This window comes from Giraffa tippelskirchi, chromosome 11 (genome assembly GCF_054371585.1).
Source record: "Giraffa tippelskirchi isolate mGirTip1 chromosome 11, T2T-mGirTip1v1.2.pri, whole genome shotgun sequence".
Classification (NCBI taxonomy): Eukaryota; Metazoa; Chordata; class Mammalia; order Artiodactyla; family Giraffidae; genus Giraffa; species Giraffa tippelskirchi.
In genome coordinates, this window is record NC_137285.1 from 64,182,573 (window position 1) to 64,195,335 (window position 12,763).

The 12,763-nt window shown below is 41.9% G+C and overlaps 1 protein-coding gene across 1 annotated transcript in view; it reads right to left on the reverse strand.

Annotated features, from left to right (window-relative positions):
• DCHS2 (dachsous cadherin-related 2) overlaps positions 1-12,763 on the reverse strand; it is a 311,921-nt gene that overhangs the window by 125,875 nt on the left and 173,283 nt on the right. The window contains exons 5-7 of the mRNA XM_081543223.1: positions 10,195-11,208; positions 6,679-6,866; positions 821-920 (exon numbers count right to left, since the gene is read on the reverse strand). Coding sequence (XP_081399349.1) covers positions 821-920; positions 6,679-6,866; positions 10,195-11,208 — 1,302 coding nt within the window. The remainder of the gene's footprint in view (positions 1-820; positions 921-6,678; positions 6,867-10,194; positions 11,209-12,763) is intronic.

Below are 12,763 nucleotides of genomic sequence, written 5' to 3' on the forward strand. Positions count from 1 at the left end.
CAAACATGACAAAGCAAAAAATGCCTTTTAAAATGGTATAAAGACACACTGTCAACTAAAGGTAATCATTGGACCTAATCACAGGAATACAAGGCCTGTGCATTCTCAAAGAAAAACAAACATAAGCCTGTCTCAGTAAAAGTCCCACATACACATACATGAGAGTACATATGTGATATTTTGAATATGATTTACTCTGACCTTAAGAATATTTAATTTTCATAGAGATTCACAGCTGCTTGGTATTTATAATCATATGTCTTTATGGGGAAATGTTAGTCACTCAGTCATGTCTAACTCTTTGCAACCCCATGGACTATATAGCCTACCAGGTTTCTCGGTCCAGGGAATTCTCTAGGCACAAATACTGGAGTGGATAGCCATTCCCTTCTCCAGGGGATCTTCTTGACCCAGGGATCAAACCCTAGTCTCCTGCATTACAGGCAGATTCTTTACCATCTGAGTCACCAGGGAAGCCCTGTTTTTATATGTCTTTATACTCAATATCATTTTTTATACATTAACTATTAATAGTGCTTTCCTCAATAAAAGCTGATTTGCGTTTTTAGATTACTGAAAATTATTCATTTAAAGTGGATGGTTGGTTGATTTCTCTTTAGGACATGAAAAAAGGTATAATGTTATACTAAACTTTTAAATTCTTTTTTAAAAAGGTGATTCTAAAAAATAACAAAATTATTTTGTGTGCAATTTGGTGTTATTTTCAGCATTAACTATTTTCTCAGAAGGAGGTAGATGTTTGGTAGACAACAGAGGAAATGCTAAAAGCTCTTAATCCTTTATGAATAGTAACATTTACCTGAAGATACCGAATATATAACTTCTGCATTGCTTCCCTCATCAAGATCCTTTGCAAACACAGTTGTAACCAACATATTTACTGGCTGACCTTCCAGAACCTGTCATTAAGACAAATGAATGACAAATTAGTAGGTGAAATTTAAACAAGAAATATCAATGAAACTTGAAACGAAAGAACACAATGCTACTGTTATTTTATAAACTACTTTTAAACCCACACATAATTCAAATGTCTACCATATAAAGGTTATATGAGTGTAAATCCATGAAAAGAATCCATATTACACATTTAAATGTTTCACTCAATTTGAACAAATTATCTGCAGCATTTAAACTAACTTCAAGAGGAAAAAAAGGAAATAAAATTGACTAAAAAATCTCAGATTTTTGATGCAAGAAGCAACAGTTAGAACCAGACATGGAACAATGGACTGGTTCAAAATTGGTAAAGGTGTACTTAAAGGCTATATATTGTCACCCTACTTATTTAACTTATATGCAGAGTACATCATGCGAAATGCCAGGCTGGAAGAAGCACAAGCTGGAATTAAGATTGCAGGGAGAAATATCAATAACCTTAGATATGCAAATGACATCACCCTTATAGCAGAAAATGAAGAGGAAGTAAAGGGGCTCTTGATGGAGGTGAAATTGGAGAGTGAAAAAGCTGGCTTAAAACTCAGCATTCAAAAAACGAAGATCATGGCATCCAGGCCCATCATTTCATGGCAAATAGATGGGGAAACAATGGAAACAGGGATAGACTTTACTTTCTTGGGCTCCAAAATCACCACAGATGGTGACTGCAGCCATGAAATTAAAAACACTTGCTCCTTGAAAGAAAAGCTATGACCAACCTAGACAGCACATTATAAAGCAGAGACACTACTTTGCCAACAAAGATCCATATAGTCAAAGATATGGCTTTTTCAGTAGTCATGTACAGATGTGAAAATTGGACCATAAAGAAGGCTGAGGGTTGAAGATCTGATGCTTTTGAACTGTGGTGTTGGAGAACACTCCTAAGAGTCCCCTGGACTGCAAGGAGATCCAACCAGTCCATCCTAAAGGAGATCAGTCCTGAGTGTTCATTGGAAGGACTGATGCTGAAGCTGAAGTCCAATACTTTGGCCACCTGATGTGAAGAGCTGACTTATTAGAAAAGACCCTGATGCTGGAAAAGATTGAAGGCAGGAGGAGAAGGGGACAACAGAGGACAAGATGGTAGGATGGCATCACTGACTCAGTGGACACGTGTTTGAGTAAGCTCCGGGAGACGGTGAAGGACAGAGAAGCCTGGCGTGCTGCAGTCCATGATGTCGCTAAGAGTCGGACACAACTGAGCGACTGAACAACAACAAAAAGAATTCTAGCTTCTTATTTATCACCTTCTTAGGGCATTTTTAAAGGTTTGAACATGCTAAAGACAAACATAGACTATTATTTCAGGAAAGGTATCTTATTAATTAACAGAAACTTTCCTGGAACACTGAAATACACATGTGGAACTGAACTCCAAGTTTATGTTCTATTGCCTAATTAAGCCATGAAATGTCATACTTGGGGCTTCCCTGATGGCTCAGCAGGTAAAGAATTCTCCTACAACACAAGAGATGCAGGAGATGAGCATTTTTCAACATGCATATCTGAGCTTAATTTGAATGTTCAATTATTTTAGAGCAATAGTTTCCAAACTTTTTATTTATAAAACCCATTTATTTTAAAAGAAGTATGAGTACCTTCACATTCCAGGATGTCTAGCTCTAGGTGAGTGATCACACCATCGTGATTATCTGGGTCGTGAAGATTTTTTTGTACAGTTCTTCTGTGTATTCTTGCCACCTCTTCTTAATATCTTCTGCTTCTGTTAGGTCCATACCATTTCTGTCCTTTATCGAGCCCATCTTTGCATGAAATGTTCCTTTGGTATCTCTAATTTTCTTGAAGAGATCTCTAGTCTTTCCCAATCTGTTGTTTTCCTCTATTTCTTTGCACTGATCGCTGAGGAAGGCTTTCTTATCTCTCCTTGCTATTCTTTGGAACTCTGCATTCAGATGGGAATATCTTTCCTTTTCTCCTTTGCTTTTTGCTTCTCTTCTCTTCCAAGCTATCTGTAAGGCCTCCTCAGACAGCCATTTTGCTTTTTTACATATCTTTTCCATGGGGATTTTCTTGATCCCTGTCTCCTGTACAATGTCACGAACCTCTGTCCATAGTTCATCAGGCACTCTGTCTATCAGGTCTAGATCCTTAAATCTATTTGTCACTTCCACTGTATACTCATAAGGGATTTGATCTAGGTCATACCTGAATGGTCTAGTGGTTTTCCCTACTTTCTTCAATTTAAGTCTGAATTTGGCAATAAGCAGTTCATGATCCGAGCCAGTCTGCTCCCGGTCTTGCTTTTGCTGACTGTATAGAGCTTCTCCATCTTTGGCTGCAAAGAATATAATCAATCTGATTTTGGTGTTGACCATCTGGTGATGTCCACGTGTAGAGTCTTCTCTTGTGTTGTTGGAATAGGGTGTTTGCTATGACCAGTGCGTTCTTGTGGCAAAACTCTATTAGCCTTTGCCCTGCTTCATTCTGTACTCCAAGGCCAAACTTGCCTGTTACGCCAGGTGTTTCTTGACTTCCTACTTTTGCATTCCAGTCCCCCATAATGAAAAGGACATCTTTTTTGGGTGTTAGTTCTAAAAGGTCTTGTAGGTCTTCATAGAATCGTTCAACTTCAGCTTCTTCGGCATTACTGGTTGGGGCATAGACTTGGATTACCGTGATATTGAATGGTTTGCCTTGGAAACGAACAGAGATCATTCTATCGTTTTTGAGATTGCATCCAAGTACTGCATTTCGGACTCTTTTGTTGACCATGATGGCTACTCCATTTCCTCTAAGGGATTCTTGCCCACAGTAGTAGATATAATGGTCATCTGAGTTAAATTCACCCATTCCAGTCCATCTTAGTTTGCTGATTCCTAGAATGTCGACTTTCACTCTTGCCATCTCCTGTTTGACCACTTCCAATTTGCCTTGATTCATGGACCTAACATTCCAGGTTCCTATGCAATATTACTCTTTACAGCATTGGACTTTGCGTCTGTCACCAGTCACATCCACAGTTGGGTATCGTTTTTGCTTTGGCTCCATCCCATCATCCTTTCTGGAGTTATTTCTCCACTGATCTCCATTAGTATATTGGGCACCTACTGACCTGGGGAGTTCATCTTTCAGTGTCCTATATTTTTGCCTTTTCATACTGTTCATGGGGTTCTCAAGGCAAGAATACTGAAGTGGTTTGCCATGCCCTTCTCCAGTGGACCACAATCTGTCAGACATCCTGGAATGTGAAGTCAAGTGGGCCTTAGAAAGCATCACTATGAACAAAGCTAGTGGAGGTGATGGAATTCCAGTTGAGCTATTTCAAATCCTCAAAGGTGATGCTGTGAAAGTGCTGCACTCGATATGCCAGCAAATCTGGAAAACTCAGCAGTGGCCACAGGACTGGAAGAGGTCAGTCTTCATTCCAATCCCAAAGAAAGGCAATGCCAAAGAGTGCTCAAACTACAGCACATTTGCACTTATCTCACATGCTAGTAAAGTAATGCTCAAAATTCTCCAAGCCAGGCTTCAGCAATACGTGAACCGTGAACTTCCAGATGTTCAAGCTGGTTTTAGAAAAGTCAGAGGAACCAGAGATCAAATTGCCAATATCCGCTGGATCATCGAAAAAGCAAGAGAGTTCCAGAAAAACATCTATTTCTGCTTTATTGACTATGCCAAAGCCTTTGACTGTGTGGATCACAATAAACTGTGGAAAATTCTGAAAGAGATGGGAATACCAGACCATCTGACCTGTCTCTTGAGAAACCTGTATGCAAGTCAGGAAGCAACAGTTAGAACTGGACATGGAACAACAGACTGGTTCCAAATAGGAAAAGGAGTCCATCAAGGCTGTATATTGTCACCCTGCTTATTTAACTTATATGCAGAGTACATCATGAGAAATGCTGGGCTGGAAGAAACACAAGCTGGAATCAAGAATGCTGGGAGAAATATCAATAACCTCAGATATGCAGATGACACCACCCTTATGGCAGAAAGTGAAGAAGAACTAAAGAACCTCTTGATGAAGGTGAAAGAGGAGAGTGAAAAAGTTGGCTTAAAGCTCAACATTCAGAAAACTAAGATCATGGCATCTGGTCCCATCACTTCATGGGAAATAGATGGGGAAACAGTGGAAACAATGTCAGACTTTATTTTTTTGGGCTCCAAAATCACTGCTGATGGTGATTGCAGCCATGAAATTAAAAGACGCTTACTCCTTGGAAGGAAGGTTATGGCCAACCTAGATAGCATATTTAAAAGCAGAGACATTACTTTGCCAACAAAAGTACGTCTAGTCAAGGCTATGGTTTTTCCAGTGGTCATGTATGGATGTGAGAGTTGGACGGTGAAGAAAGCTGAGAGCCGAAGAATTGATGCTTTTGAACTGTGGTGTTGGAGAAGACTCTTGAGAGTCCCTTGGACTGCAAGGAGACCCAATCAATCCATCCTAAAAGAGATCAATCCTGGGTGTTCATTGGAAGGTCTGATGTTGAAGCTGAAACTCGAATACTTTGAGCACCTCATGTGAAGGGTTGACTCATTGGAAAAGACCCTAATGCTGGGTAGGATTGGGGGCGGGAGGAGAAGGGGACGACAGAGGATGAGATGTTTGGATGGCATCACCGACTCGATGGACATGGGTTTGGGTAGACTCCGGGAGTTGGTGATGGACAGAGAGGCCTGGCGTGCTGCAATTCATGGGGTCGCAAAGAGTCGGACACGACTGAGCGACTGAACTGAACTGAACTGATGAGTACCTTCAAGATACATGTATCAATTATCTACATGAACTAACATGCTAATTTATTATGTACATTATAAAACATACAAAAACATGGAAATGAAAGACATAAGATCACATAAATACAATTAGAAGTTTTCACCTTTGCCTGAAAAGATCAAATGTTACAATCTTTGGGTGCCCTTTGGTCGCAAAGAGTTGGAAACAACTGAGCGTCTGAGCACACGTGCACCCTTCACTTTAAAGCTACAGATTATTTTTTCAGCAACTAACCAGCTGAAATATTTTTTTCAGTTGAGCTCTAAACAAAGAAAGGTATGAATATTACTGAAAAAAAATCCATGTCTGACCACTACTGATAATGAAGTACCATTATGTTTGCATACAACAGACAGAACCATATTATCATAAAATAACTGGATGTGTGATCTTAAATAGAACATATAAGCATTTTCTTTTTTAAATTTAATAATTTTTTAATCGGAGGACAATTGCTTTACAGTATTGTGTTGGTTTCTGCCATGAATCAGCTACAGGTATACCGTTTCTTTTTTTTTTTTTAATAATTGTAGGTTTCACGTTTAGATCTTTAATCCATTTTGAGTTTATTTTTGTATATTACCATATGTGAAATAGATTGCCAGTCTAGGTTCAATGCATGAGATGGGATGCTCAGGGCTGGTGCACTGGGATGACCCTGGGGGATGGGATGGGGAGGGAGGTGGAGGGGGGTTTAGGATAGGGAACACATGTGCACCCATGGCTGATTCATGTCAATGTATGGCAAAAACCACTACAATACTGTCAAGTAATTAGCCTTCAATTAAAATAAATTAATTAAAAAAATAACTGTAGGTTTCTATGACATGTGGACAATTCTAAATCTAGAAATGTATGCATTTCCACACCAAGATTTACTGGGTAAGTTCATGCTTTTTACCACAAGATGGTGCTCAAAACTAGTGACCAAAAATAATACACATGTTGCATGGCTACTTTTCACATACCTTGACGTACAATTCCTTCCCAAGGAGGCACTGCGGGAAATACGGCCTGTTGTCATTGATGTCGGTAACTGAGACATACACCAGTGTGGTGGCGTTGCGCGGAGGGGCGCCGTGGTCGGTCACAAGGACGGTCGCCTGATGGTGTGCCCGCTGCTCGTGGTCCAGGGCCACCCAGCTGATAAGCTCACCTGAGGGACGCGGGGCAGCATGAGGGAAGACGCCACTTAGGCTAGAATTCTGGCCCTAAGAGCCCCATCCAGACTGCTGCCCAGAGAGGAGTGTCAGACACAGAGCTCTCAGGGCACAACTTCCAAAAGCACATTCTCTAGTGACCTCGCTCCACTGTTGAAAGAATTTGCTGAAGTTTCTTCTGTCGCCTTCAATTTGTCATTCTTTGTATTTCAAATTATCTACCATGAACCATCTGAACTAAAGAATGTATAGAGTCACTTATTACTATCTCACAAAATATGTGTATTGTGAGCATAATGACTTCCCAAATAGCTTCATGCTTTACAAACCATACTTTGCATATTCTTGCTCAAAACTGTCTTCTAGGCTATTTCCCTCGTGTTTCATCCCACAGACTCAGGCATAAAATTGTAAATGCGTCTACATACTAGCAAGGGCCATCTGCCACTGCAGAGTTCCACCAGGAATTAATTTCCTCACTATCTATGAAAATATCAATTTCTGAGAAAGTAATCATGAACAAACTATTACCTTACACCACCATTTCTAAGATTTCCTTTTTTTTTTGCCCTCGTCCTCCAAAATGAAATGACAATGTGAAAAACAAAACAAAAAGTTAAATCAGGAACAAAAAAATTCATATTTGGATAAGTTGCTGAATTGGTGAAGTTAAAATGCAGTGTTTACATATCCCTTTACTATGTCAACTATATTTATAAAGTATTTACTGTTTGATTCTAACAAAAATGACAAAGACAACATCTGCATTTTTAAAGTTCCAAAACTGAATTCTTCTCAGAAAATCCTAAATGCTGAATGGCAGAAGTTCACTTGATGAACCAACTCTGACTGACAAGTAGCAGCTGTTTGGAAAAGACTGGGAGGCTCAGCCAAGGATGGGCATGAGGGTGCCAGGCAGGGTTCCGAGGAAGAGGGTCACTACCAAGGCTGCTCGGAGTCCTGGATGTGGAGGGCACACGTGCTGGCCACACTCTGGTGGGTGCCCTCAACCCCTGCATTGCCACACCATCCCCAGCCCTGGTGAATAGGAAGTTTATGAGTATGTAGCCTTCCAAGCCCCTTCATACACTTTAACTCTTCACCCCCCAGAGCAGGACACGGAGCAGGGCAGGAATTCTCTCTTCTAGTCAAGGTAAGGAAACAGCCCTTGCTTCTAGCCATGCATCAATTCTAGGAGTGGAAACCTGGTCTTCTGAATCTGGGCACTGGACTGACTATGAGAGAGAGAAGATCATGGGGGGACCAAATGTATATTTTATTTCCAAAAAAATCAAATTGCTGAGTGAAACAGAAGACCTAAGAGAACTATTCAGCACGTGGAAGTAAAGAGCAAGCAGGACCACCCTAGCAGCAGTGCAGTTTGTGCCCTGCTGGGGGTCCCAGCTCAGGAGGCAACGGGATCTGAGATGCAGCTTGCCATCCTGGCAGGCCTTGTGTCCTGGGGTAAAGCGCCATCTGCTGGAGGAAGGGGCTGCTGCTGCTGCTGCTAAGTCGCTTCAGTCGTGTCCGACTCTGTGCGACCCCATAGACGGCAGCCCACCAGGCTCCCCCGTCCCTGGGATTCTCCAGGCAAGGACACTGGAGTGGGTTGCCATTTCCTTCTCCAATGCATGAAAGTGAAAAGTGAAAGTGAAGTCGTTCAGTCGTGTCCGACTCTTAGCGACCCCGTGGACTGCAGCCTACCAGGCTCCTTTGTTCATGGGATTTTCCAGGCAAGAGTACTGGAGTGGGGTGCCACTGCCTTCTCCAATAAGGACTGGGAGCTCTGATAAATACATCAGTAAATGAACTGGAACTTTCAGAAAGCTGCCCCAGGATTAAGGGTAAACCAGAAAATGCAAGCCCTCACAAAGTCTGTAGACAAAATTTGAATAAAATCAATTATATATTTCTGCATGGTGATATGTCTCTACTCTGAAGTGAAGGGTTAGTCACTCAGTCATGTCTGACTCTTTACGACCCCATGGACTGTAGCCCACCAGCTTCTCTATCCATGGAATTCTCCAGGCAAGAATACTGGAGTGGATAACCATTCCCTTCTCCAGGGGATCTTCTTGACACAGGGATCAAACCCAGGTCTCCTGCACTGTAGGCAGATTCTTGAATACTGAGCCACCTGGGAAGCCCTATCTCTACTCTAACTGGTTGCTAAAACTGATATTTAGTCTCCTATAAAATTATTCAGAATCCTTGTGATTATTCATAATAGCCAGGATTAAATCCAAAATGGCTAGGTGTACTGAAGAAAAGGCTTATGTAATCAAAATTAAAGAAAAAGTTATAGTAGAAATATTGACATTATCCCGCAAAAGTACTGGAGTGGGGTGCCATTGGAGGAAGGGGCACCTTTTCCTAACTCATACAATGGGCACTTGGAAGGTAATCAGAACTGAATTCAAATTGGGTCCCACTACAGTCGATGTGGGTCACAGACTGAGCAACTCACACACACCCACATAGCAAAGGGCAGCAGGTACAAGGACCACAGCATGAACGGTGCCTCTTGGAAATGTACAAAGTGGTCACCTTCTCACTTTTTTAGCCCCATGAACTTGGGCATGTTATTTGAGCTCTGTAAGTCTCAGTTTCTGCAGCTGTATGGTTGTAGTATAAATACAGCTCATTTGTAGGTAGTTGCAGGAATTAAAGTTCTTGTAAATTTATATAATATTAAATAATACTATATAATATTATTATATTATATATAATAATATTTATTATATGTTATAATATAATATATTATATTATATTATATATAATTTTAAAATATAATAAAATTTGTATACTTAATTAAGACTTGGAAAAAAAAAAACAACCTCAGTGTAAATATTTGCCCATTCCCCATGGTTCCTTGAAAGAAAAATGAGAATGGGGAAACATATCAAATGAGTAATTTTGAAATGTTGACTAATAGATTTTTTTCTAGTTCTTCATTGATGACATTTATGTTTTATAAAATATTATTTGAAAAATTTGAAGTCATCTACAAGTGAAAAAATATGGTGGGGGAGATTAGACTTTACACAAGAGTTTATCCAGTTCAGTTCTCATTGTAGCTCTAATTCAAAACAAGAACCGTGTTTGGACAGACAGTATGTAGGTGTGAGGCAAGAGAAGTATGGGTCATTCTAGGAAAAATTCTATTCAATTTTGACTTTACTTTAAAATCACAATACTGTAATCAAGTAAAGTATTTACTAAAAACTGCAATTTTAACTATATATTTGCACTAGTGTTATAACTTACATTTGGGTTTTATCGATCCCAATTTTAAGGAAATAAGTGCAAGCTACAAAATGCTACCTGTATTAGGATTCATCTTGAAGAATTTTCCATCGGACAAAAGGAAATATGACAGCTGTCCATTCTTTCCGGAGTCTCTGTCAATTGCTGTAATTTTGCCTATTACCCCTTGGGGAATAGGGCTCTCCTGGACTTTCAAAAACAATACATCATGCAAGAAAGTAGGAGAATTGTCATTCTCATCCAGGACATGAACAATTACTGAAGTGCTCACATTTTGTGACAGTTTGTCCTCTGGGATCCAGGCAAACACTCTAAAATTATACATTTGTGTGGATTCATAGTCAAGCTGTCGCCGCAAATGAATCCAACCGGTGAAAGGATGGACGCCAAACGCAGCGGCATCTATGCTGGGCTCCAACCAGTACACGAGCTGCGGGGGAGCAGCCTGCGGGCCCAGTGGGCGGGCCTGGACGCGCAGGACTGGGGTCACTGGCGGGAGGGCCTCGCTCACGTCCACTTGATAGACCAAATGCTCAAAGGTCAAAGACGGGCTTCGCTCCTCCCATGCGAAAATGACTGTCAGCACCAACAGGGAGGCCCGAGACGGAACGCCGAGGTCCTGGGCCACCAGGGTCAGCGTGCACTCCCGGGGCAGGCCGAGCAGGCTCTGGTTGAGGTACACCACGCCGAGCCTCGCGTCCACCGAGAAGAGGCGGGGGCTCTGGCGCGCGATGGCGTAGCGCACGAGCCCGTTGGGCCCGCTGTCTCTGTCTTCCGCACGGGCGCGGTACAAGGCCGTGCCAGGCAGCGTGCTCTGAGATACGGTCACCTCATCAGAGGCTTTGGGAAACACCGGCGGGTTGTCATTGACATCGATGACGGTTATGTTGACCTCTGCGCTGCTGCAGGCCGGGGAGCTGCCAAGCTGTGCCTGGACGGTGAGCACAGCCACCGGCTGCGCCTCGTGATCCAGAGGCTTCTGGGTTCGAAGGGTGCCCAGCCACGGGTGAATGGAGAACTTGCCGTCCGGATTGCCAGAGGAGATCCTATAAAAAATTGGCTCTGAGGAATCTGAAAAGAAAAAGGAAAGAAGAAAGGACGAAATTAAAAGAGAAGGCAATCACTTTAGGCTAAAAGAATGTACCTACTAGAAACACTAAGAACTGAAAGCACTAACGTGTATCACACACATGGAGAACACTATGCGATGTCTCACGTCTTCCTCAGCTCTCCAAAGCCTGCTGTAAGTGAACACATGGTTTCACAAGTATTGGTAGACAGAAGTACTGTCCGGGGACAAGGAGAAAGCCACAGGCTTTACCATCTTTCTTCCCTCTTCTTGAATTAAGTAAAAGAGAAAGATATTCAGAAAATAATGTTCAGTTCAGTTCAGTTCAGTTCAGTTCAGTCGCTCAGTCGTGTCCGACTCTTTGCAACCCCATGAATCGCAGCACGCCAGGCCTCTCTGTCCATCACCAACTCCCAGAGTCTACCCAAACCCACGTCCATTGAGTCAGTGATGCCATCCAACCATTGCATCCTCTGTCGTCCCCTTCTCCTCTTGCCCCCAATCCTACCCAGCATTAGGGTCTTTTCCAATGAGTCAACTCTTCTCATGAGGTGGCCAAAGTATTGGAGTTTCAGCTTCAACATCAGTCCTTCCAATGAACACCCAGGATTGATCTCCTTTAGGATGGATTGATTGGATCTCCTTGCAGTCCAAGGGACTCTCAAGAGTCTTCTCCAACACCACAGTTCAAAAGTATCAATTCTGCGGCACTCAGCTTTCTTCACCGTCCAACTCTCACATCCATATATGACCATGGGAAAAACCATAGCCTTAACTAGATGGACTTTTGTTGGCAAAGTAATGTCTCTGCTTTTAAATATGCTATCTAGGTTGGCCATAACCTTCCTTCCAAGGAGTAAGCGTCTTTTAATTTCATGGCTGCAGTCACCATCCCTATATTTGAGGAAGCAAAGTCAAGTATTTCCTACTCCAAGGGATATTCCCTACCCAGGGATCTAACCCAGGTCTCTTGTATGGAGGGAGACTCCTGCATTGCAGACGGATTCTTTACCAACCCAGCCTCTAGGGAAGCCCCTTCTCTATAATAGCTACTGACAAAAGGTGAATACCATGCCCAAAAGTTAAGGAAAGAAGAGGAGATGGAGTAGGTTTAGGGTTAGGGAGCACGATGGGCTTCCCTGGTGCCTCAGACAGTAAAGAAGCCCATCTACAATGCGGGAGATTCCCTGGGTCGGGAAGATCCCCTGGAGAAGGGAATGGAAACCCACTCCAGTATTCTTACTGGGAGAATCCCATGGACAGAGGAGCCGGGGGGCTACAGTCCAAGGGGTCTCAGAGTCAGACATGACTGAATGACTAATGCTTTCACTAGGGAGCAGGATAAAATCTTTGAACAAGTAACTCACTTCTAGGAATTCTTCTTTCAGAGAAACCTCTACAAGTCGTATAAATATATTTGCTTGAGTATTATTTGGACTAGCAAAAATAACTGTAAATCATTCAAATTGATAGCCAAAAGAAAATGTTTAAATAAAGCATATTTTATACATATAAGTTGAAATACTAGGCAACTTTTTTAAATGAGATGGAATGATA